Source organism: Lutra lutra, chromosome 8 (assembly GCF_902655055.1).
Source record: "Lutra lutra chromosome 8, mLutLut1.2, whole genome shotgun sequence".
NCBI lineage: Eukaryota > Metazoa > Chordata > Mammalia > Carnivora > Mustelidae > Lutra > Lutra lutra.
The window spans coordinates 30,500,686-30,526,954 of NC_062285.1; the positions used below are offsets into that span (position 1 = coordinate 30,500,686).

Consider the following 26,269-nt stretch of genomic DNA (forward strand, 5'->3'; position numbering starts at 1 on the left):
AGAGAGAGTGCATAAGCAGGGTGAGCATTGGGTAGAGGGAGAGGATGAAGCAGGCTTCTCACCGAGCAGGGAGCCTGACTCGGGTCTTGATCCCAGGACCCTGGGATTATGACCTGAGCTGAAGGCAGATCCTCAACCAAGTGAGCCACCCAGGCACCCCAAGGGCATATTTTCAAAATCAAATAAATTTCAACACCTTCACGGAAACTAGCCAGGTATGCAACAAAAATTGGAGAAATTCTATGGGGGTAGTGGAAGAGAACTGGATTGAGCCCCAGATCTGAGTTCTAGTCCAACCTCTACTGCTAACCTGCTGTGTAACCTTAGGTGGCCTCCTAACATTCCTGGTCCTCAGATTCTGTGAATAACAAATGGGAGGTGGGCTTTGGGATTTGGGGAAAAAAAGCCCTTCAAGCTCAAAGAGATTCTATAATTTCCTGCTTCCTCCTGTAAACATCAAGATTCGTGTTAACATTTTTCTTGTTCACTGTTGTGTAGGTTTGCCACTGTTGAGGAAGCACTTCCCAAAGAGGATCAAGGCAGTGGTGTGGGTTAAGGAATACTGCAGAGTGTACACAAGCAGTAAACAGGAGGGAGGGCGAGCAGCCCCGTGTGCCTACGAGTGAGCAAGGTGCTGGTGTGAGAGGAGCACACTTGGCCTTGACAGCCCTTGAACACTGTGCTTTCAAGGTTATTCGTAAGACTTAGGGGACCTTGTGCTGTAAGAAGGCCATGCCCCATTGTTAAATATATTATTAAATATGCAGACTCTAAACCAAATAATATATGAAGTGACCAATCTCGCTTTCAATAAATGTGCCTATTATTATTAATAATTATTATTAATTATTATTATTAAATATGCAGACTCTAAACCAAATAATATATGAAGTGACCAATCTCACTTTCTTTATTTTTTTATTTTTTTATTTTTTTTTAAATTTTTTTTTAAAAAGATTTTATTTATTTATTTGACAGAGAGAGAGAAAGAGAGAGAGATCACAAGTAGGCAGAGAGGCAGGGGGAAGCAGGCTCCCCGCTGAGCAGAGAGCCTGATGTAGGGCTCGATCCCAGGACCCTGAGATCATGACCTGAGCCGAAGGCAGTGGCTTAACCCACTGAGCCACCCAGGTGCCCCCAATCTCACTTTCAATAAATGTGCCTTCCCCACATAGAAACCCACAGAAAATGTCTCCAGCTTCTTCCAGCCGTTGAGCCTGGATGACTCAGGCCAAGGGAAGGACAGGGGAAGAGTGATAGGTAGGGAAGCATGAGTTTCCTGGAGAAATTTTTTTGGTGAGTGGGAATAATTTTAGGGGGGTGGCCATAGCTTTCAGCATCTAGGAAAAGACATGGACGAGGGGAAAGTGGGGAACCTGGGGAGAAAAGCAGTGTGTCCAGGGTGTCTCCAGAAGGCATGGGAAGAGGAGGGGATGGGCTTTGCTGACTGTCAGGCAAAGGTGGTCTTCTAGAAATGCAACCTTAGGGATGCCAGGAATGGCCTAAAGTTTTCTTAGAACTGTAATCTATTGCCAGAAAACCTCAAGGTCAACTGGTGAAAGTCTCATTTATTGGTTCAACTATGATTAGTATAATGTATGTGTTTTGAGGAAAATTGAAATTGCTGTACTCTGAAAGAAGTGGTATTTTTTTTAAAGGAGATTCATGGATTCTATAATATCATTAAATGGCTTTTTAGGGAAAAAAAATGTCCAAGAACTAGTATATGTATGCATTAGTGTACTGTATTAGCTAATGACTTCCTGTGGAGCCCCTGTAAGAATGCAGTATGTACAGTGAGGTGGGAGGGGGTAAGATATTTTCTTTGCATTTTTCAGGTGGTACCAATCTGGTTGGAAAATGAACTATGCACACATGAACAAATTTGAAAATATTAAGGAGAAACATAATGGTTAGTAAAACACATCTCTGTGTGTGTGTGTGTGTGTGTATGGTATGCATATGTGTGTATTGTATGTGTGTATTGTACGCATGTGTAGGGAACAAGTCGGGTATACACGTAGGAAAAAAAAGTAGAAGAATTAGAAAAAGCTTCCCGACAAGAATAAGTTTAGAGCCAGGTTTCCGTGGAGGTTAAGGAGCAAGGGCTCTGTAATCTGATAGCACAAGCCATATCCATGAGTGTCGTCATGGCTCGTGTTTACTGAAGACATTTTTGGTGACGGGCACAGGCTCCATGTTTCCCATGTTTGCATTTCAACCGGTCTTCCCCACAAGTCAGTCCTGGACGCTATTATCCATTTACCAGATGAGGATTCTGAGGCTCAGAACATTCACGAAGATAGTCAAAGGCAGAATTAACTTCGCATTTAGTCTGTTGGACTTAACCCAGCACACTGTCCTTGGGCAGGAAGCCGAGTGTGGATCTGAGCGAGGTGAGGCTGGAGAAGGTCGGGAACACTTGATGTCAAGCCTTGAGCTTGACCCAATGGGATATTGAAGCTTGACCCCATGGGTGATGGACAGCTGCCAAAGGCACCTCAGGGTCAATGGCTTGATGACCATTCGAGAAGTTGTGTGTAGGATAAGAAAACATAGGGAGAACCCAAATTGGGCCGATTCAGTTAGTGGCTGTGGACGCAAAAAGGCAGCATGACTTTTGGAGACTTGTGGATACAAATTCAAAAGAACTAGAAGCCACATTGAATGTAGGGAAATGAAGAGAGAGAAGAATTAAGGCTTCAAGTCTCAAGGGTGGTGTTGGAGATCAGGGCAGGGAAAGGACAGTACCTCCGGGGAATGGAAGTGTAGGGAGCTGAGTTCATTTGGAATGAAGAAGAATTCTTAATGACTTAGTTACCGAGCTCTCACTCTCTTTTTCAACCATCTTCAGATCTTTGAGAAGCAGTGCAAATCAAAGGCTACTCCTCAACTCTTTTCTAACCCCATGTTTTCTTTGATAGTGCCATAGGCAGGTAAGCAAGCAAATGTAGACCTGTTTATATGTGTGTATGTACATATGCATACAAGTACAATATGTGTGTGTACATATGCATACATGTACAATATGATTTAGAGAACAGGTCCAGCAGCTTTCCACACAAGAAAATAAGTACATACGTAATCAGCTGTATATACTGATGTTGTATATAGACTATTACTTATGCTATAGGTTTTCTAAGTATATGCTTATATAAATTTTTGAAGAAAGTTGTCTCCCTCTCTCCATACTTATGTGGGGACAGTGCCAGATTTCTTTGAAATTTTAAAAAGTTGTACCAATGATCCCAGAAACTTAATGACTCTTTTTTTTTTTTTTTTTAAATTCTCAGTTACTGCTGAGAATCTGTAATTGGCATGGCTACATTTTTTTTCCTATTAAAAAAGGTTTTCTCCTATATTCTAGGACAACATACTCAGATCTTGAACCTCTGGCCCTGGATTGGTCCCCCACTCCCCACATTACTGTCAACTTAAAAGGGAAAGCTGAATTTAACACATTAAAGGAATCTAATAGCTCTTGTTGAAAAACAGTGACATCCAGATAAAGATACATTATTTATCAATTGACTGATATATGCATTCAATTTCTTAAGGCTGGGAGGCTAGAAATTGTCAGTTCTATCTATCTCAATATATACCATTGGAATAGATGACTAAGTGATTATATTGGAGAGGGAGAAGGACCTTTATTTCCTAAGGGGAATAACATTTAAAGTTTTACTGTTCGGTTTCTTCCAAGAGCTTCTTTCCCCAACTATTCCTCTTCTTAACAGACATTAATAGAAAAGCTCTTCTTCCTTCAATAGCTTTAGAAAACTCAAAGGATAGTGGACAACTTTGCTTTTCCTGGAAAATACCAGTTGTGAATTTTGTAATAAAAAAAAAGGGAACAGGATGCACAAGACTTTAAGGTAAAAGGGACTCACACATTTTTAATGAAGGAACTCAAACTTCGAGGGCAGATCAGACTTACTTTTGAAAAAGCAAGCTAAGAATAAAGGCTCTTAAAAGAGTTTTACAGAACATATGTCTTATAAACACTGGTCAGCATATTAGAATGATGCAATTTTGAGTCCTGAAATACTTAAATTTAAACATAACTTCCTCCACACATCGGGTAATTTTTCTTTGGGTAAAGTATTTTCCAACGGTTTTGTAGTGGGAACATACACGATTTTTCACAAAAAGATAAAAGCATTACGTCTTGTCTTCTTTTCTTTTGGTTTTTCATGGAACCAAACAACATGAATGAACGTTGAGCCATACTTGTTCTATGGGAAGTCACTCACCTCTCTTGAAAATTTCATAACGTATGGAAAATCCAGCGCCATGTGTCTCATAGTCAGAGACAAATTTGATAAAGAGAAAGGGCCCTGAAGACACTACAGGAGAAGGGGCAATCTTTCCGCAGAACTTCCCCCACAAGCGTCCATTTTCATTCTCTCCATCGATGACTTCCACGTAGTCATACCTAGCACCAAAATACGGAAGAAAAGAAGAGGTTAGCGAGAAATGCCCTCGTAATTTCGAGTGATTTAGAAGGCAGCCCTATGCAGCACAGTCTGTCAGGAAAACAGTGCTATCTGCATGCACCACTGTGTTTCATGGAGGGAGAAAAATTCAGCAAAATGAAATAATTGAAATGGACTACATCATGTCTGTGTACATCATCTGGCAACACAGAACTATTAAGAATAATGGTGTCCATTATACTTGCAGACAATGTCACTTTAAGTAACCAATTAACAAGAAAAAGAAAAATCTCACGAGCACAATTCTCTAGTATTAAATTGTGTTCCTTTGTCTATGGTGGTGGGGTGTCAATATATAATGCTATTCATTCTTTTCAAACTGTGAAGTTCTTTTATGAATTCAAAATGTCTCCTTGGCTGGAGCTTTCCATGAACAATACTTTGATTTCTGTGAGCGACCCTCTAAACATATGGCCACAGAATAATAAACAGATTCTTTACGATTTAACTCAATTCTACCAAACTCCAGACCTCTTAGGGGAAAAAACCTCTCTCAGTACCCACAGTGGTTAAGACAGAGATCATCAGCACCAAGACTATCTGGAATTGCAGAACATCATCTCTCGGAAGAAAAACGCTTATTTAAACATGGAAAGTTACTTTGTTTACACCCACCAGCCTGAATCTTTAAAGGAACACTGTTGTTTGGAAAGGAAATGTGGCACACTTGGAGTCACCAAAGCGATGTGATTAAAGAAAAAAAAAAACACATTCAGGCTGAATAACAATACCTCGAGGAGACAAATGGTAAAGGAAGTTGTGATAAAATATTATTCTAAACACTGCACTGAGTTAACACATTTTTTTATTTGTTTCCAAAAGGGAGCTGTCTCCAATAGACTAGCATCCTTCTGGAAAATAGAGAGATTCTTATTTGCTTGGTGTTACCCATTTCTCAGCGTCTTTCCCTTCCCTCTCCTGTTATTTACCGAGTCACCTAGGAGCCAGAGAACCTGAGCTGTCTTCCGTTTTTCTTCCAGCCCTGACATGAAAACATTACAATCCATTCATTTCAAACCTTCGTTTTATTTCTGTGTTTAACTTGGTTCAAAAGTCCTGGGATATATTAATTTCAGGAAGGGCTAAAATATGGCAGCAATATAAACTATATCTGGCAATTTAAAAGAGATCAAAGTGGGGGAAATCTTCCTGATGACCAATGTCATCTTTAACAATCCCTTTTCAAACTGTCCAGGACACATTACTTATGTTTACATAAAATCTCCCGAGAGAACGGCAAAGATGATATCACTAGTGAGAGTGGACAGCTTAAGGCTCTCTAAATTAAAAATGACATTACCTCATCAGTTAAAATTGTGTGCCAGCTTTGTGTATATCAAGAAGAAAAGAAAGCTGACATTGATGGAACTAAACATTAACATATGTGAATTATTGTATTAACTGCATTTCCTTTGCTGCCTCTGATGTTTCCAGTAGTAATCACTGGCCGGCTAGCGTCACCGTCCCTTGGCAAGCCTATGGACCTACACAGAGGAACTGTTTGGTTCCCAATACTTTGGGAGATGTTTTGCATGTTAAAAGATGAAGCAGGAGGAGGAGAGGAAAAAGTGGAGGAGGAGGAGGAAGAAAGCATTAGGTTCAAAATTTTTGAGAGCCTTTTACAGCTGATGGGGGGGGCAGTCTGGAAAAGTCTGGAAAGAACACCATCTCTGTATTCATTAAAGCCTCCATGTTGGCATTTATGTAGTAATTCCTTTTATCTCTACTGCTTCATTGACTAGACAGATTTGCAAGCTTTGCCCCATGCTTGCTTATAATTTAACTGTGATTTGAACTGTTGGGCTATGTTGGGCCTGGTCACGATGCTTTTTACTTGAATCTTGACATGGTCTGAATACTAAGAGGCCAACTCCAAGGGCATTTTGCTTCCCAGGATCCAGTAAGAGAGATGGGTCAGGCTTTCCTAAGAACTCAGGTTGCTTCTGGGAGGAGCCTTTTCTCCCAGGTAGGAGACAGCTCAGCCAATATAGGGCTAGTGAGTTGCTACAGGGAAAGAAGCTGGTATTTTAATTCACATATCTTCTAATAGTAAATACCAGGCTCTCCTCTTGGCAACAGGAAAAGCTATTTTTAAAAGGAGGAGCGGGATTAGAATCCCCTCCCAGCAAGAGATAAGTCATTGCATCGTTAAGTGCCAATTTTAGGAGATTGAATTATTCAGGGATACAATAGTTACATTTATAAACTGGAATGCTGCTATCGTTTTAGCACTTCCCTTCAAAGCACCATCCAACAGGGCCCCAAAGAGTGTCACAAATAGCAGTTCATGTAAATATTCAGGAGGGTTTATGTGCACAAGTTGCAAAGGTTGGTGGTGCCAAGGAAGTTAAGAAAGCAGCTTGCATCTCCCTCTGGAGTTGATACCAGTTCCTCTCCATAAGTTTCTTGCTGGCAAACATGGTGCCAGGAATGCAGCCGGTGTGCCAGCATCCCTCCCTAGAGACTAAATGTGTCACCACAGCAACGCACCCAGCCTGCCTTGGCCTGAGGCCCAGGATCCTGAGTTTGCAAATTTCGCTCGCCCAGCCTGCTGCACATTGCTCTGTTACTGCTCCAGTGTGGCAAACAGTGCGTTTCTTGGAATGTCACAATCCCCCGTCACGATGGCGGGACCTACACAGGTGACCACAGGGGCACGTGTGTGCCTCTCATTCTGAACCTACACGTCATGGCTGCCGGAAGGAGAGCTGGGAGTTGTGTCTAGGGGATCGGACGCACCAAAGCTGGAGACACTGGGGTCAGCTAGTGGATGCCTCTGTCTGTTCGGAGCCCGGCTCCAGAAAGTGAATCCTCCAGGTTCCAAGGAGCCCCGTCTGAGTCCACAGGGCACCACCCTTCTGTGCCAGGGCCTGGGCCAGAGCAGACATGGGTCCCACCCAGGAAAGCCCTTCCTCAAACCTCATCCTGCCCACTTATCATCACAGGCATGTAAATGTCATGTGGATTTTTGGAATATTTCAGAGCACAAACCACCACTCCTCCTTCTTTAGGCATCCTGCCATTTCTTTTCTTAAATCTCCTGCCTAAATGCTTTCCCTTTCTGTGCTCATAATGGTAAAGCAGCCGGTATTTACTAGGAACGAACTCTTTTACGATTCAAGGACCCTTTCCCATGGCTCCCATTTTAGGGTGGAGTACGCCGGTGGCTCTTCTCAGGAGTGTCCCCGGCTTCCAGTGCAAGCTCGTGGCACTAAAGGACATTCTGCCCCCATACTCTCACCCTACTTATGTATACGCGTGTGGTGAAAACACTCTGAATCCTAATACTAATCACGAGTTAGGTTTCCCCTAAGAGTGATAAAAGAATAAAGATTTCCTTCGAAGAATTCTTGAAAGGATTAGCCAGAGATTACTTTTTCTTTTGGAAAGTTTGAATTACAGTTTTAGGAAAATAGCCAAGTAGGGGGAGACATGATGGGAAAATGAGGAATGCATTCAGTCATTAAGGAACAGTCGGAGAAGCTTTATAGGTAAGCGGTGCTGAACAGATGGAGAGCGCCTTTTACTCAAGCCGAGGTTTCTCTGGCGAGTAGGAATGACCCCTGACTCTCCACGGTGGAGCCCACTAATGGAGAGAAAGCTGATCCTCTGCACAGTGTTGTCTGTGCGGGGGAGCTACTGTACCCAGCCCTCGCCGCTCCCGGACCTGCTCCCATGATTAGGAAGAGGGGTTTATAGGTGCTGGCGGCTTTTTCATCTCCTTCCAAGAGGCTCTACCCCCACGTGCGTCCGCACATTAATAATGGAGAAATTTGATACCTGACATCATAAACCGGAGTGAGAAATGATGTTGGCTAACATAATTTTCACCTGCAAAAATGTGTTTCTTTGGATCTTTGGTTTATTTTGCACCAGGAATTAATAGCTATCCCTACTGAACAACCTGTAAACGATTACCACGCCGCTGTCCAAGAATTACCTTACATATTCCCCAGAAGAGAACAGGCTTTACTCTCAGAGCATTAGACAGAGGATTTGGAAATAAAAATACACAGTGACGGAGGTTGGAGGAGCCAATTAGTCTGCATCTGTGTTACTGAGCGATTTTACATGCGATTTGCCCCTACGTTCTGGCTTGCTTGCAGTGTCCTAATCAAGATATATGAAGAGGCTTACAAGGTTCATAGCCCCTTATTTAGTAAAAGCAATCTTTAGAAATCCATGCAAAGGAAATAACCTGGAATAATATCAAATATTTATGCAAAACCAATGCCTGAAGATTTATTTAGAATAACATGGGCCAGGCAGGAGGGAAATAAGAAGGAATTTATATAAAATCATATCATGGAATATTATGCAGTCATTAAAAAGCTTATTGGATAAACTATTTTTATAACATAGGAAAAATGTTAAGATATCATTAAGTGAAAAATCAGAACATCAACCCCTATCTACAGTATAGTCTCAGTTCACAGAAGGAGAACCAGAAGGAAGTATGCTGGGCCATGATTAAGTGATTATCTCTGGGTAGTGAGATGACATCCCTTAGTTGTTTCTATATTTCTCAAAATTTTTACAATGGATCAGTGTTCTTTTATTTATTTATTTTTATTATTTATTATTTAAGTATGGATCCCAGTGTAGGACTTGGACTCATAACCCTGAGATCAAGGCCTGAGCTGAGATCAAGAGTCAGATACTTAACCAACTGAACCACACAGGCACCCCAGGTCAATGTTCCTTCGTAACCAAACGGAAGTTACTTTGAAAAGCATTCATTACCTATATGTAAAGTAGCAAATCAATACCTTATTGCCTAGCTAACAATTTTTTATTTCTTGGTCAGAAGACACTATTTTTTTATGATGTTTTATTTAGAAGTAAATCAAAGGCTTTGCCTTTTTTTTTTTTTTTTTAACATCTGGATCAATGAAAGTCTCAGGGTGCTTTTTATAAAAATTTTTTTCAAAATTTTATTTTTTTTTGTAATAGAAAATTAAAATGAATGAGATTTGATCTTATACTGTCTGAAATGTTGACAGTAACAATTGCCATTTGTACAGTAATTTCCATGTTACTAAGTGCTGTCAGATGTACTGTCTACCATAGTCTATAGGGTGATCCCAGGAAGGCACCTACTGGGTGCCCGCCCAGTGGGAGCATGGCCTTGGGGAAGCACTGGGAAGGGAGACATACAGATGGAATAGTTTATATCCTTTTTTTTTTAATTTTTAAAAAATCTAAAAAATTTTTTAAAAATTTAAAAATATTAAATTTTTAAAAAATTTGTATCCTTTTGACATTGTCTACTTTTGGGCAAATTTGATTCCAATTTCTGCTCTTGTTACTCCCTTTCATACATATTTTTTGGGAGGTGGAGAGGATGGGTATGACCTTATTAATTTAGCATTATTCATTCACAACTCATAATTCATTTTGCAACTGGTCATTGTTGCTAGAAACTTGCCACATCAACCAATATTTCACTGATTTTTCTTACCATCATGCTGGAGCTATATATCCAGACATCTCGGTGTGTGCAGAGGTCTATGTGCATGTGTGTATGTGAGAACAGAGTGAGACAGAGACAGAAGCAAAGAGAGCCCTCGGCCTCCAGGGAGTGACATGAGTCGAAAGTTTCAGTGGAATTGATGGTGGCAATTGAATGGGCCTCCTTCTAGAGCTCTCCTAGCTATCCTAGTCCTGGTCGTGGTCCCCCTGCTCGGCCAGTTGTTCAGGGACCATGTGATGAGAAGCCCAGCCCAGCCTGAAACAGAGGAAGGGTGTCGAAGAGCATCTAGAATCTGGGTTTCTTCCCAGTGCCAGCACCCGGGCCTGAGCACAAATAGCTACAGCGAGGCTGGGGCGCGGGCAGAGCCTAGATGATGCAGGCCCGTCCACGCTCCCCAGGATGGCTGAGTGGGAAGGGCAGGCCCTTCTGACCACCACCAGGGCCAGAGCTGACCTGGGTCACTCCCCGTCCTGGAGGAGCTGGCAACACTCCAAACTCAGAGCGGCGAGAGGACCTGGCCAGAGAGCCCTCCGTGTTTTCAGAGGAACAGAGGGGCTGGGCTGTGACCTGGCCAATTCTACCCAGTGCCAATTTCTACGAAAGCCATTCTGAATCTGACAACATTTTAAAATTTGTACAATAGACAAGATAATGCTTTGTTTATTATTTTTGTCATAGTCCCCTTTAAGGTTTGTTTCTAAGTTAGAAAGTAATTTTTACCTCATGAAAATAACGTTAAATACATTTTCCTAAAGATATATATATATATTTTTTCACATATACACATTTTTTTCTTCCTGTACGTACACTGTGTATTATTACTATAAGCAGGACTGTAGGACATCAGTCTTTGAACTAGCGCTCCTTTTCACTTGTATTGGCCATTTCTATATATATATTTTTTAAAGATTTTATTTATTTATTTGACAGAGAGAAATCACAAGTAGGCAGAGAGGCAGGCAGAGAGAGAGGAGGAAGCAGGTTCCCTGCTGAGCAGAAAGCCCGATGTGGGGCTTGAACCCAGGACCTGGGATCATGACCTGAGCCGAAGGCAGCGGCTTAACCCACTGAGCCACCCAGGCGCCCCGTATTGGCCATTTCTAAAACTCAGTCTCCCCTGCTTCTATTCTGGCAATCCTTTTGACACATCCCAAGTCTAGTTACCCTTCTGATGCATCCCTAACTCTCAGTCCATATTCTTACTGTAACTATACCTATCATGTGTTTATGCCTATTTGTGCTTAAGTAATATGTTCTTGACACTGTTAGGGCATGAGGAGGTGTTTTTCAGTTGGGGTAGCTATCTGCCATGTTGGTGACCCCATTCATTGTAGGAAAGTAGTGTTTTTGTCAAGCATTTCCATTTCCCCACCTCAGAGTTCCTCAGTACAGAGCACAAGTTCCAGAGTGGAAGGAGGATGCCCTGGCCGGCTGGGCCCGTGCTGCACAGCTGGGAAGTACTTGGTGCAAAAGAGAACAGGCAGCTTCGCTCAGTGGCTGTTGGATATACCGAAGCCAAACCATCTCTCTTGCAACCAGCTGATGATAAATGGGAGGCCAATGCCCTCAGCTCTCTTGGAACAAAAAAACTGTTGCAAACATTTTTGGCTTTTGTCTTGTCATTGTTCTCCTCAAAGGCCTACAACGTTGTTAATCTTGCACTTGTCCACAGGCTTCCAGATAACTCTTCTCCAGGAAATCCCAACACAATACAGTCTCCCTAGCATCTTTTCCAGAAGGTGGCTCTGCTGATTCAGTATAGTAAGAGTTTCTATATGTAGGTAGTTGATAACTCGTTCACAATAATCAGAGTACAGTAAAACTCATAAAGCTAATCTCACACATTAAAATTTTCATCTTTAAGCTTTTGTGATGCCTCAGGGTCATAATAATGAATATCCATAACTTTATTGCAGCTATAGAAAGCTGATGATTAATAGGCTAGATAGGAACATAATAATATATATGAGAGTTAACAGTCCTAGGAAATGAGGCATTACGAAAGTGAAGAAAGCAAATGTTAAAGAAAAAAAAAAGTTTTACTGGAGTAAAATTAAAAGAGATCTTAAATGGCTCTCCCTGGAGTAGTGCAAAGGGATGACAATTGACCCCGATGGCCACCGTGGGTCAAGGCCAGTCAAGACCAGCATAGACCAGCATGGGAGAGAAACAGACAATAAATATCCAGCAGGTAATAGACCGTTTCCTATTGCTGCATAACAAATCACCACGGATGGTGAGGCTGAAACGACACACATTTGTTAGGTCCATAGTGCGGAAGTCTGGCATGGGGTGGCAGGGGTTCCTGGCTCAGGGTACCCCAAGGCCAGAATCAAGGTGTTGGCAGGATTGCCTTCTTATCTTGAGCTTGGTGTCCTTGTCACAGTCCACACTGTTAGGGCAGGTCCCCACTTTCTCACTGGCTGGGGACAGATCCTATGGGCCACTGGCATTTGTTGTCATGTGGCCCTCTCCAGCTTTGAAACCAACAGCAGGAAATCTGCCTCACAGTGAATTCTTCTCATGCCTCGTGCTCTTCAGGAAGAGCTCAATCCCTTCTAGGGGTTCACTTGGTTAGGTCAGGCTCATCCAAAATAGTCTCCCTTTCTTGAGGTCAGCTGGTTTGGTAATTTGATTAAATCTGCAAAATCCCTTCATAGCAGCACCTGTACTAATGAATGACTAGGAGGAGGTGTGGGTGTCCCAGGGGTTGAAGAGCCTGAGGGCCCTTCTTTGAATTCTGCCTACGACATGGTCCAAGCTCTGGTAGGACACCTGCAGCTTGGAAGCCACAGTAGAAACCAAAGCCAAGAGGGATCATCTATTTGCATCACCCCATAGAGGAGAAACTAGTAGATCCAGGGTAAGATGAAGGGTGGGATTAGGAAACTGAAGTCATCGTGGAAGCTGTTTTAATGTACTCGTGTCATGTTGGATGCTGGTTTGGGAACTCCAAGCCTGTAAGCTTTGCTTGTAGTGTAAGGAAAGCAAGGTTCTGGAGTGAGCCAGACTCTCCTGATTGAAGCAAAAACAGAACTTCCAAGATTGCCCAACACATATGTCTGGAGACAGAAAAGTGATAATAGCTTAATTTAAAAATAAATATATAAAGGAATTCAAAACATGTGGTGTAAAATAATGGTCAAAATATATAATTTTAATAGAAAATGTTTAGAGTTTAAATTTCTCATTTCTGAGGGATCTCACTTCGTAATTAAGATTTATTGGCATGGAAGATTAAAAAAAAAAGTCCTTCACATGGGAAAATATTTCTATGATTTAACTCAGATCATGAAATCCAATGATGCATTTTAAATGGAAGACAAGGAATGCCTCCTTTAAAGCAACTATGTTCTAGAAGTGACAGAGTCTTCCAGTGTCAAACTTGCAAAGTTCAGTATTTATAGAAAAATTCACATGCCTTTAATTACAATAAATTCAGTTCCCAAGTAAAACTGTGCCATCTGGAAGATATTAACATCACTTACAACTTGTTCGCCTCCCTATTTCATGAAAATTTTTACTTCTTGCCAACTTTCCACTGTTCTCAGGGAAAAAAAAAGGAACTGCTTGTATGGATTGTCTCAAGATGGGTTTATATAGCAAGTCAAGCCATCAGGAAGTGACAGAGGGGGCTTTTGGACACATTTACTTCCTTCCTACTTATTTTAAATCCTTACTTCTTTAAGTTTTTTTTTTTTTTTTCCTATCAAGGATATTTTCTCTGCTCCTCTCCTCTCAACCGTCCACAGAGTTTGTGTGTGTGTGTGTATACATTTTTTTTTTTAAGTTAATTGAGCCTCTTTTAACTGGTCCAGTGGAGAGAACCGGGGCAGGAAGGACTTGGCTCTGGTTGAGGCTCTGAACCTCAGAAGCCACTCGGGCACCTCAGATCTATCAAAAAGTATCACGGTATTTGACCTCCCCCCAAGTGTCAAAGGGGCCAGTGAGACAAGAAGTCATCAGGCAGTCAATTTAGCCAAAGTGGGATGACTGTGATCCAAGGCCTCACACTCGGTCCCTAACCACCCGAGTGTCTTGGGTAGGTCACTAACCAACCTCTGGGAGCCTCAGTTGCTCCCTGAAAAATGGACAACTTGATAATTAACCTATGGAATGATAGAGAGGATTAGATGACATAATGCACGTAATGGCCTTTGCAGAGCTTGATGTCCCTTCCTGAGTGAGGTTGGAATGCAGGAGAAGGTAAAGAGTCGAATACGTAGAAAGTAAAGGGAGCACAGTTCTGTCTTCCAAAAGGTACACTACCCAGTTCAAAGCAGACTGTTGTTGAGGGAGTGCAGAGAATGTAGCTACTGTTAGCTCCCAGGGGGAACTGTCAGTCAGATGGTTAACTTTCAGGATATGACCTGTTATTCTGCAAAGTACTATCTGGGATGACAGTAGGTCCTACCCCAGTACTACCACCAAGAATCAATCAATGAAAGCCGTTGTCAATAATGGAATTAAAGATATATATATATATATATATATATATATATATATATATATATATATCCACGATATGTTTTTTTAAAATCACTAAATCTGTTAAGTGTTTTTATTGAGGTATCCAACTGATTTAATGATCTGCCATTGGATTGGTGCTATTAACATGCAGTGCTGAATTTGTTCAAAAAACCCCCTTAATTATTAAGTACGATAGAGGCTCCCAGGGTCCAGCTGCCCGTTCTAGAAAGTCAGTGACTCTGGCTGATGGAGTCACAACATCAGAATCCTCAAGTTTCCTTTCTCATCCTTTGGAAAAATAAATAAAGTGATAATCTTATTTTAAACTCTATGACCTAATGTGCCAATTTTAAGAATCTTTTTTTTAAAAAGCCTCCTGATTGGGGCACCTGGGTGGCTTGGTGGGTTAAAGCCTCTGCCTTTGGCTCAGGTCTGATCCCGGGGTCCTGGGATCGAGCCCCGAGTTGGGCTCTCTGCTCGGCGGGAGGCCTGCTTCTCCCTCTCTCTGCCTACTTGTGATCTCTGTCTGTCAAATAAATAAAGTCTTTAAAAAAATAAAAAAATAAAAAATAAAAAGCCTCCTGATTAATTAGTAATTATTCAGTGGGGATCTAGGTAGTTTGCAAATCAATGTCGCAGGAACTAAAGATGGCAAATATTCATTTTTTAAAGGTTTTTTCTTTTTCTTTTTCTTTTTTTTTCGGGGGGGGTGGGCAGTAATTAGGAAAAACCCTTTTTGGTGTCAGGTAGGTGAGATTACTCATTCTGGGATGCAGAAGTCACTTACCCTGAAATGACTACCCATGTCTTCTGAAAAAGTGAAAAGAAAAAAAAATGCTGAAGAAAAATGGGTCTGGTGACACAGATTAGGTTTCTTTTCCTTTTAGTGACACCAGTAGGGAAAGCCACCTGGAGTTGAATTTTAAGATGGGCAAGGGACATTGACCGAAGTTGGAATTCAGCTTTTCTGTTCAGTAGACCCTAAAGTTTATTCAGGGTACAAACTACAGAGCTACGCAAAACCAAGGAATATGACTCTTTTAGGTATAGCCTAATACGTTTATGATAAGAGAAAGAAATGCACATGAGAAGAATAGATCATGTCACAGGGAGATCTGCCTTTTCCTTAGTCCCTAATGTTCACTGAAAGCAACATACTGTTTGGAATAAGTCATCTTTACAGTCCAGGGCACCCATACTTATAGTATTTGTTCTATTTTTCCTCATTATTTAGAATTCTATTAACTCAAAAAGCAGGTGTATCAGCTGCACATGCCTGGGCTGCTACCAGTTTTACTAGTACATGCCTACATGTATGTTTTCTGTGTGTATTTACTAATACATGCCTAACAGGCATGTATTCCGAAACCCCAAGTCAAGTCATAATAGGGAGAAAAATTTATATAATGAGAAGGAGGTCTGTGGATATAAAATAATACTTCAAATGTCAACTAGGGCTTTTTTTTTTTTCTATATTACAACATGCAACTCAGTTAAAAAACAAAATATTCAGAGACTTATTGGTTACTGGGCTAAACATTAGTTTATACGTTTTTTTTTTTCTTATCATTGACTTGCATGACAGACTCAGTAATTAATTGGTATAGGAGCAAGACTTGAACAGTCTCTGCTTTAGGAGGGAGCTTATGGAGGGAAGAAAGGACTTTAATGAGCTAGGCGGCCTCATGATTTATACAGACCTTAAGGAGTAATTGTGTGTTTAGAAGAAAAGAAAGCAGTGGCCATAAACCTTGCCAGTAGCCTAAGAGGAGGAGCACCGCCTAAGTTTAACCATATGAGCACAAAGAGGGTCAGCTCGCAGGAATGGCTCTGTGCTTGGAGCATGATTTAACTCAACCGGGAGATCAGACAATCTCTCACCTACCATCTAAAGAACTCCCTGACCCCCAGGTATCTTTATGGCAAGCTTAGCAGAAAAGAAAAAGGAATATGGTCAAGTTCACTAAAAATAAGAGGGAGCATAAAGGGAGGATTTCCAAATACACTCTTCTCTTTAGCACAACATAAGCTAGACAAAGGCATAAAAAATTTCCTCTTGATGACACTAAAGACTCAGCTGTAAAAACAAGACAGGCAGGCCAAGGAGGGAGAAGGTTGTGCTTTACCTTCCTTGCTTTGACTAATTATTCCATAAGGAAAGGTGACTTTTTTTTTTTTTTTTTTTTGCATTACAAACCAGAAGACATAAAATGATTTAACATTTCCCTCCATTTAAACAGCCTAAGTTCTTTGAAATCAATGTTTCCTTTTAACGTAGAGGGCTCAAGTTTACTGCACTTATCTATAAATAAAAGTTACTGAAGACAATTGATGGTGTCAAGTCACAGGGAGAGATAGCAAGGTGGTTTTACAGCATTTTAGCTCTTGAATTACTTGGGGACAAGTACATACTTGCTTATAAACGGACAATAAAATAGGCCCTTTGAGAATACTTCCAGGGAAAACTTATTTAAAACATTGTATGTTCTTGAAATTGTCCTACTACATTAAAGATAGCCATTTCAGATATTTCATTAATTTTGATTTTTTTTCTCTAGTAATGGCAAGTGACATAGATCATATTATTAGTTTCATCACATCCCAGTCTGTTGTGTTTGTCTTTGTTTGGTTTTTTTGTTTGTTTGTTTGTTTGTTTTGTTTTGTTTTTAAGATTTTTTAATTTTTATTTATTTGTCAGGGACAGAGGGAGAGAGAGTGAGCGAGCACAGGCAGACAGAGAAGCAGGCAGACAGAGAAGCAGGCAGAGGTAGAGGGAGAAGCAGGCTCCCTGCCGAGCAAGGAGCCCGATGTGGGACTCAATCCCAGGACTCTGGGATCATGACCTGAGCTGAAGGCAGCCACTTAACCAACTGAGCCACCCAGGCGTCCCTTGTTTGTTTTTTTAAAGAGAGGGAGAGGGCATGCATGATAAGTGAGGGGTGGAGGGCAAGGGGAGAGGGAGAGAGAGAATCTGAAACAGCCTCCTCACCCAGGGGCAGAGCCTGATGTGGGGCTCGATCTTACAACCCTGAGGTCATGACCCGAACTGAAATCAAGAGTTGGATGCTTTACCAACTGAGTCACCCAAGTGCCCACCCCCCCCCCTTTTTTTTTGGTAGTAGGAAGCAGAAATAGTAGGTAATTGGTCCAAAAATAGTGTTCCCAAGAATAGTCATCTTATGAAATGCTTCAAGGGAAAAATAGGGTTTTTTCCCCAAAATCGCTTGGGAATGTTGCATGTCATAATGTTCCTTTCATGAATCTTTACAATTTACGTCAGTATATTAAAGGCTCTGAGAAGTCCCACAAGTATGAAACCTGGATTTAACTTGCTTTAATCCAACATATGCCTATCTCATTGATCCTAAGACTCTTATTACATAATACCTATGGAACCCATGTTCATCAGAAAGTATTTTCAATTTCCTATTTTGAAAAGTCACTGACTTTGTACTAGCCACAGGTCAGCAGTCATGAAGGGAATCAATTTTGTAAATGATGACATAAATCTGAGAAGACGGAGATAACTTTGGCAACCTAATTCCTTCTTTCTTGCCTTAGATGTTAGGAATTTAACTTTACTCAGTGCTTGGGGAACTGTTGTAGCAACTGTGTCTAACTAAACAACTATAATGTTGATCCCGAAGACTGCCTATACTTGGTAAAACAGGCTGGCCGTGGCTGACAGATGCACTTGGCTTAGATGACTCCAGTTTGCTTCTCTGCAAGCAGGGAATTAGGGAATGTCCTGGTTTTCCCTATGCAGTTCGTGTATTGGTGACCACCATGAATAGAACGGGCAAACTTTTACGGTGGGGAGAGATCTAAGGGACAGTAGGCCAACACTGCAGTCCACAGATGAGAGAGCCAAAAGCCCAGAACACTTACAGGGACTGGAAGAATATTTCAGATCCTGTTAACAGAAGAAATAATACCTTCTACTATATTTTGATGAAAAGCAAACCACTACATCTCATTTGTGAGGAGATGATGAGAAAGGTCTCTGTGTTCATCGGGTTTGCTTCTGATTTGAAATTCTTATTAGGGAAATGCTCAGCTTTGCTCCAAAACCTGTAGGAAGAGAAGGCGCGTGAGTCCGGACAGGGAGCTCATTCTGTCCTTGGCGCCCTGATGATTACTTTGTGTTCATTACTTGGTCTTGGCTCTGTTCCCTCAATAAATGTTCCCTCAGTATTTAGTGTAGCTTCTATGCATTATCCCAAAACTACGTTTCATTACTCCTCCACAGGAAAGACCTTCAGGTATCTGCAGTTAAGTATCTAACATATTTGGTACTATAAGAAGAGAAAAAATTAAAACATTGATCTATGAGACTGACACTTTTTAAAAAACGAATGAAATCATAAACAAGTAAGGAGACCACTTCTCTACTTGCTCAAAGGTTGTCCAGACAACCTTCTTTTAGCAATTACAAGGTTGCTGAGCCCTTTGAGAAGCATGTATGTATTTCAAAGGCTCTGTAACTGTTAGGGGCTTGGAGTAGTGTCTGTGTCACAAAAGACAGGGTGGGTGGCTAGACTTCTGTTCCACACCCCACTATGCCTTCCTTCTCCCTCCATTCCCACACTCTCCTGCCTCTGCCCTTCTTACTGATTCGGGACTTGGCAATCTTGACACAGGTTCTGGCCATGGGGATGACAAACTGGATGTGGAACAGGGACCCAGGGGATGGAGAGAGGTGCAGGGCAGATGAAGGGCTGATCAGGATCAGGGTCTCTCCGTGGAGGAGGCAGAGGGCCATGGAAATGCTTGGGTCACAATTTAACACAAACATTTTCCACATCCATTTTGAGGATTGGCTTTCTGAAGCCAGAGAAAGAATTTAACTTATTCTGCTGATTTTTCTTTTACAAACTAGGCAAACCAGCCAAGAACTCCAAATTCTGGGCTGAGAATGTTCCTATTTTTATAACTGTTAAATTTCTATATTGACTTTTCTCTTACTCCCTCCTTCCTCATACTACTATGTAATCTTATGCCAACTGATAGTCCCGTTAACATTTGTGTGTGTGTGTGTGTGTGTGTAATATAATAAGATTATGGCTGTATGGTAAAAATGTCATTGATTCAGGATACTTTTCTTTTTTTTTTAAGATTTTATTTATTTATTTGACAGAGAGAGAAATCACTAGTAGGCAGAGAGGCAGGCAGAGAGAGAGGGGGAAGCAGGCACCCTGCTGAGCAGAGAGCCCATTGCGGGGCTCAATCCGAGGACCACGGGATCATGACCTGAGCCGAAGGCAGAGGCATAATCCACTGAGCCACCCAGGTGCCCCTCAGGATACTTTTGTTAATGACAGTTTGTAATAATTCTTCTTTCCAGACATAGGACAAATACCCATTTTCACTAATTAAGCACACATATAGCCTTCATAATTTTTTCAACCTTAAAATAGGCTTTTGTAAATTTATAAGTCAAATGGCCTTTATATTGGTTACTTACTACTGAATTCCTCCCTAATTATTCACTGATGAACATACACTCCAGAAACATAGGTTAGCAGTTCAAATACTATCAAAGCAGAAATAATGTTGAGTTTGGGAGTCATTAAAAATAATAACTTCAATTTGATGTTTTTCTAATTTTTCTTCTTTAAAAATCCAATGTCTTCAAAAATGCTTTCTCCTTAATGGGTGACAGGCATGTTAAATACAGACTGCGTAAATGTTTGAACAGTAATAATATTGATCCGTTCAGTGGAAATGTTCTGTACAAATGTTAGACCATTAGCAAAAGCTTTGATTTTTACTCCCATTACTCTTTGCAATTAAGGAGGAAAGTAATCTTAGCATGTGAGGTACATGTATATGTGTATATAATTTTGGTGAAAAAATAATAGTTTATATTTATGTAGCTCTCTTTTCTGAAAAGCTGAGAGAGCTTTCAGACTTGGCATTGTTATGTAGGCTTGAAAGGAGAGAGTGAACAGGTAGTGTCCTATGAGACGTGAGCGTGTCTTTACTGCAACTGTGTCCACTCGCGTCTAGAATAGCCCATCGAGTTCGTTAAGCCACTGGTGTCACAGGCCATTCTTTCCTGAACTGACTGATGAATTAGCTGCATTAACTCCTGAATTGTTCACCTAGAGTCACACAGAAGTGCCTGGAATAGAGTTAAAGGGATAAGTGGTGGGACAGACAGAGTCGCCTCCTCATTCTTGGCTTTGGACCTCGCTGTCAGTGACCCGGAAGTGAACCCATAGCATGGATGCCAGAGAGGAAGTAAAAGAAATAAAAGTCATACCAGTTGAAGATAATTCGATGACATTTGTTTAGTAATGTGTTTTCTACTGCTTCTCAAACACGCTCTGCTCATTCAAGCTTCAGAGCTCAAGATAGCGTTAAGCCAGGTTCTCCTAAGACTGCAAACACCATGGAACACTTCCTTCTTATTCTAATTGGACTCTTGAAAAACAGTGTGTAGGGGCACCTGGGTGGCTCAGTCAGTTAAGTATCTACCTTCGGCTCAGGTCATGATCCCAGAGCCCCGCATCAGGCTCCCTGCTCAGCGGGGAGTCTGCTTTTCCCTCTGACACTCTCTCTCTCAAATAAATAAATACAATCTTTAAAAAAAAAAAAAAAAGGAAAGAAAAACAGTGTTTAAATGTAGATAAAACAAATTTGGATAATGACCTTAAGAAAGGAAAAAGATAACCATGAATCTTAGTAGAGAAATGGCAGGGTAAAAAGGAAACTAGAAAGGACGACTTGCAGTCAAATGCATGTGCGGGGTTCTCGTTTTAAGGCACAAACAGAAGGAGGCTCCCCCCGCGAGTCCTTTGGGTCTCTGCTCTGAGCCTCTGCCCCAGTCACCACCCCTGGGATGGTACCAGCTCTTCCAGAGATCAGAGATAGCTGCCCTGATGCTCCTCACCTAAGAATAACCGCACAGAACTGTTCTGGCATCAAATCTCCTAGAAGTTTCTCTCTTCTTAATTTTTGCAGAACCAAATTCCATTCTTTCAAAGCCCAACTCAATATTCATCTGTTCTGGGAGGATTCTCTTATACTCAGTCACCTGTAAGTGTTTCCCCCACCTGACTTTCTGGAGCCCTAACCTAGCCAGTATGGACCAGTTAATTATGTTTGTCCAGTGCTGCACTGGAATTATTGTTTTGGTGTTGCCATGCCATAGTTTTTTTCCCTGATGGGGTCATCCTCCTCCTCCTTCTCCTCCTCCTCCTCCTCCCTTCTTTTTTTCTTAAAGATTTTATTTACTTACTTATTTATCTGTTTGTTTGTTTAGAGAGCACACAGGAATGGGGGAGAGGCAGACAGAGGGAGAGAGAATCTCCAGTGCTGAGTGTGGAGCCTGATGCGGGGCTTGAACTCACCATCCTGAGATCATGATCTGAGCCAAAATCAAGAGTCTGATGCTTAATCGACTAAACCACCCAGGCCCCCCAATCATCCTTCTTGCAGGTAGAAAATATGTCTATTTATTATCTTGGGCTTTCATGAGAATCAGAGACAAAACTGCTCCCTTGAAAAAAGTTCATGCTTATGGAGAAAAAGAAACAACAAGAGAAGCCAGAACAAGCATCGCATAACTCAGGTAGTGCAACTGCACTGTACTGAGTTTAATAACAGTGACACTGAATCCTCTACCTTGTTTACTAAATGGTTCTGAAGGAAAACATCTTACCCTTACCCCTTCAGAAATTTTTTTTGCAACTGATATAAATCACTTTGGGGAAAACGCCAAGACACTGGGTGGTTCTGCTTTTGTTCCAATTACATGAAACTGTATTAAAATAGCCATCATGACAACAACACCTCTGCTGAAAAGCATACCAAATACTTAAGGGCATAGTCGCCTCTATCGTCCTGGGATTTGGGTACCTAACTCTTATTAGCGATAATAAGTATTACGTCTATAAATCCCTAGTCACTCTGTCAGTCCTGCTTCAGTTTCCACAGGTGGAATGATAAGTTCTAATGAGGTCCATGTCTTCAAGATTTCTATTTAGAAAAATAAACTGTTTAGGTCTCGACTATTCTTGGATCTCTGGCAGTGTTACCGATAAGGGGGGTACAGATGTATTTCAAATTGTATGTGGTAATTCATGGTCTCTTCAGGACATTTGCTCGGCATAAAGTCTCAATGCAACTGACATGAGTGTGTGCTAGAAACACACTCAAATGGTAAAATTTGCCTAATGAAGCTGCTAATTATTTTCTTCCCATTATGTCCCCTCCCTGCATTATCAGTCTTTTCTACTTGCTTCAATTAGGGGACAAGCAGCAAAAGGTTTCAGAGACTTTAACACCAATCTTCTGAGGACACTACACACAACCTATTCTCTTCTCTTTAGTGCATGAACAAAAAAATTCACCACCATTTGTACCTACGGTCAGTATCTATGGAAGCCAACATTTTAGACTATTTTTTTCATCATTTGAATTTCAAATTCTGATCCTCAAATGCTTTTCACACACTTTAAATCCAGAGCCTAAGGAGAATAGCACGACCTGTTCTAATAATCTTTGTCTGTACTAAGGCTTAGAGATGTAAATTACAGGTTTTGTTCTTTTATTTCTCTTTTTTAATATCTAACTAGCATTAAAATGGAATATAAGTGCAGCGGGCACTTTGCAAGTGAGAATGTATATAATGCTTCCGTGGGCTTTGTCTATCAGTGCGTATAACTGTGTAAGCTTGAGCATAAATACAAAAGATTGCCTTCTTATCTAAGGATAATTAATTTACAAAATAAAAAGATTCCAGAGCTGTGCTGGTAGACACAGAATGTTGCCATTTGGAGTTGATTTTGTGTGCCTCTGACACCAAGAGGCTTTCTGATCCATAGGAGGCACTAGGGGATGACCGACCGCAGTGACTCCAAACCACAGGGCTGACAAGGGATTAATCCCGGTCGTCAGATGATGAGCCCTCTTCGTGGGGTCACAACCTTGCCTGCCAGTAACTTGCACCCAAACTCCTTCAGGAAAGGTAAGGAAACCCGAACAAGCCATTTTTTTAGAGGTTAATTTGGTTGCAACTCCAAAGGACCCTGTATTCTGCGCACGCCTTCTCAGAGGAGTCCGATTTCCAGTTTCCGTTAAATTAGTTTCCTATCAGTCAATACTTGTTTAAAAACATGTCATAAGTCTCTGTGGCTTGTGCATGCTTCAATTACCTCTGATTATTACATCAAGATTCACAAACAAGATAGCAGCGTCCCCCTTATTTACTGCAAAATGCTATTGAAACCAACTGAAATTCAATTTCAGAACAGATTGCGAGAACCCATCAGAACAGAGCAAGTGGAGAGGAGGTTGGGCCTCGAGGTGTGCACAGCCATTGTTAAAGGCGGGACGGGATCTCACCTCATAATTTAAACATAATCTCGTGGCCTGACATTTTTAATGTTTCCTTGATTTCTTTCTTCGGGCTCTGTGTGTTCTTTGCCACTGTAGGGTGCAGTGCGTTGCAGGTTACGGATTAAATACCAAGCCCTCTTCTGCCAGTAGCACATTTAGGAGGGGAAAAAAGATTGGGTACTTTTTTTATAAATAGTCATGCCATAGGTGTCCACAGAAAGCAATGTTTATTCAGGGCTTTTAAAAGCTGCCTGCTTTTTAGATACAAACCAATCCATAAAACTACCTAGTTCAAATTTTCAGCTATTATCTGGGCAATACGTCTCAGGCACCTTGGTAGGCCGATTGGACATTTTTGTCGGCACACATTAAGAGCCCCGGCTTAACAAATGCAATCTGGTTCTAAAAATTAATTTAACTTACACAATTGCCCTGATATGCAGCTCAGGGTTCTCATTTACTTAGTGATTCATTGCATTTGGAATAAACTAGAGAGTTAAGAATTCTGTGCTCGAGGCAGCTCTGACTCTGTAGAACAGAAACATACACATATTTCTCCCATCGTTCGTTGCTTCAGGGCAAGAAAAAAGAAAGCCACTGTAATTTGGAGACAAGACTTTTCCAGACAACTGCGAACAACAGCAACCACAGCGCGCCACTGAACAGAGCTGTGTTGTGGAGACATGGAGTACAGCAAGATATTAGTGGGGGTGCGCAGAGTAGATACAAACAGAACCTTCGAAAGAGTGCTGGCGTGAATTCTGGAGAAAACTCAGAGAGCTTGCAAACTCCTCTATAATAAACATTTAAAGCACAGGTCATAGAATGTTTCCTGGAAGCAGGAAATCAATTAAATGGGGACAAAATTTAGACGAATTTTATATATGTATCTACAGACACACATATATGACCTATATATTTATATATTATAAATTGTATTGTATAAATTGTATATAAATATATTTAATATATTAATAAATAAATATAAATCTTATATTTATATATAAATTTTGTATATAACATAATATAAAAATATATTTATTTATACATTTATATGTATTAATAAGTAAATATAAATCTTATATTTATTTATATAAATATATATTATATACAATTTATGTAATATAATATATAAATATACAGGTCATATATATGTGTGTGTATAAAAAGAGAAAGGGAGACTGGAGAGAAGGTTATATATATCTATTTTCAAGTTGGAATGACCTGCAAAATTGTCAGGTTTGATCTTCTTATTTTTAAATATGGAAACTGAGACAGAGGTGGAAAAAAGATCACAGAGTTAGTGTTAGTGTCTAAAGGCTCAGGTCTTCTGATTCTCTATCTACTACTTTTCCACAGAGTTTCCAAATATGTTTCCTACTTGTACAGTTCAAGAATGTGAACTTTCTCTATAAATTTATTTCTGTCCCGATTTTTCTTGAAGAACAGAATTCTTCAGTTGTGGGCTCTCTTTTATCTCCAGCATTATTTTCGAACACTAAGCAAAGGGACATGGAACACGACATCAAAAACTAATGATGTACTGTATGGTGACTAACGTAACATAATTAAAATAAAACAAAATCTCCACCCCCCAAAACTAAATATCTTAAGCATTCTGATGAACTCAGTTAGTATTTAATTATAAATAAAGGTAGAAAGAAAGTTAAGTTTTGTATGCATGTGCCACTCTGCTGACTTTGACCCTGAACCTCAATGGGCAGAGAAAGGCATCTGAACATCTTAGCGGGAATGAACCTCAAAAGGCTTGAGTTCATTTGTACAACCTAATCCAGTTCAGGCAGATGAGAGGATTTGTGTCTGTCCTTTCCTTATTTATTTTTTTTAAAGACTTATTTATTTATTATTGAGACAGAGAGAAAGAGAGAAAGAGAAAAAGAGAGAGACGGGGGAGGGGCAGAGGGAGATAATCTCCAGCAGGCTCCATGCCCAATGCAGAGCCCAATGCGGGGCTCACTCTCAGGACACTGAGATCATGACCTGAGCCAAAATCAAGGGTCAGAGGCTTAACCGACTGAGCCACCCAGGCACCCCATGTCTGTCCTACTTTAAAAACCCATTGAAGAAGGAAATCCCACAGCATCCCTAGTAACTTATTCCTGCATTCTGTGACCTCTACTTTGAAGAAAAATTTTTTTTAAATTTGAAGAAAATTTTTGAAGACGGTTCCAATCTCTTTCGTTTCAGTTTCAGAACATTTCTTCTTTTTTCCAATTTATTTAAATATACACATGCACATACACTTAAATAACACATTCTATTTTTATACCAGAATACTTAGATTCTCTGTTCCTTTTCAGACAAGATAAGAGACATTTGTAAAATATAAACTTTAACACAGTAATCTGGACAGGGACTTTTCCAGGCTTTTCCTTCCCTGGAATGTTTCTGGCCCAGCCAATTTTGCTTCTAACATCTTTAGTAGATATCTTGGCTTCTAGTACAGAGGAAAACAGAAACAGTG

At 40.7% G+C, this 26,269-nt stretch overlaps 1 protein-coding gene across 4 annotated transcripts in view; it reads right to left on the reverse strand.

Annotated features, from left to right (window-relative positions):
* NRP1 (neuropilin 1) overlaps window positions 1-26,269 on the reverse strand; it is a 139,371-nt gene that overhangs the window by 77,522 nt on the left and 35,580 nt on the right. For all 4 annotated transcript variants that reach the window (XM_047739424.1, XM_047739426.1, XM_047739427.1 and 1 more), the window contains one exon: window positions 4,254-4,435. In XM_047739424.1, the coding sequence (XP_047595380.1) occupies window positions 4,254-4,435 (182 nt within the window). The remainder of the gene's footprint in view (window positions 1-4,253; window positions 4,436-26,269) is intronic.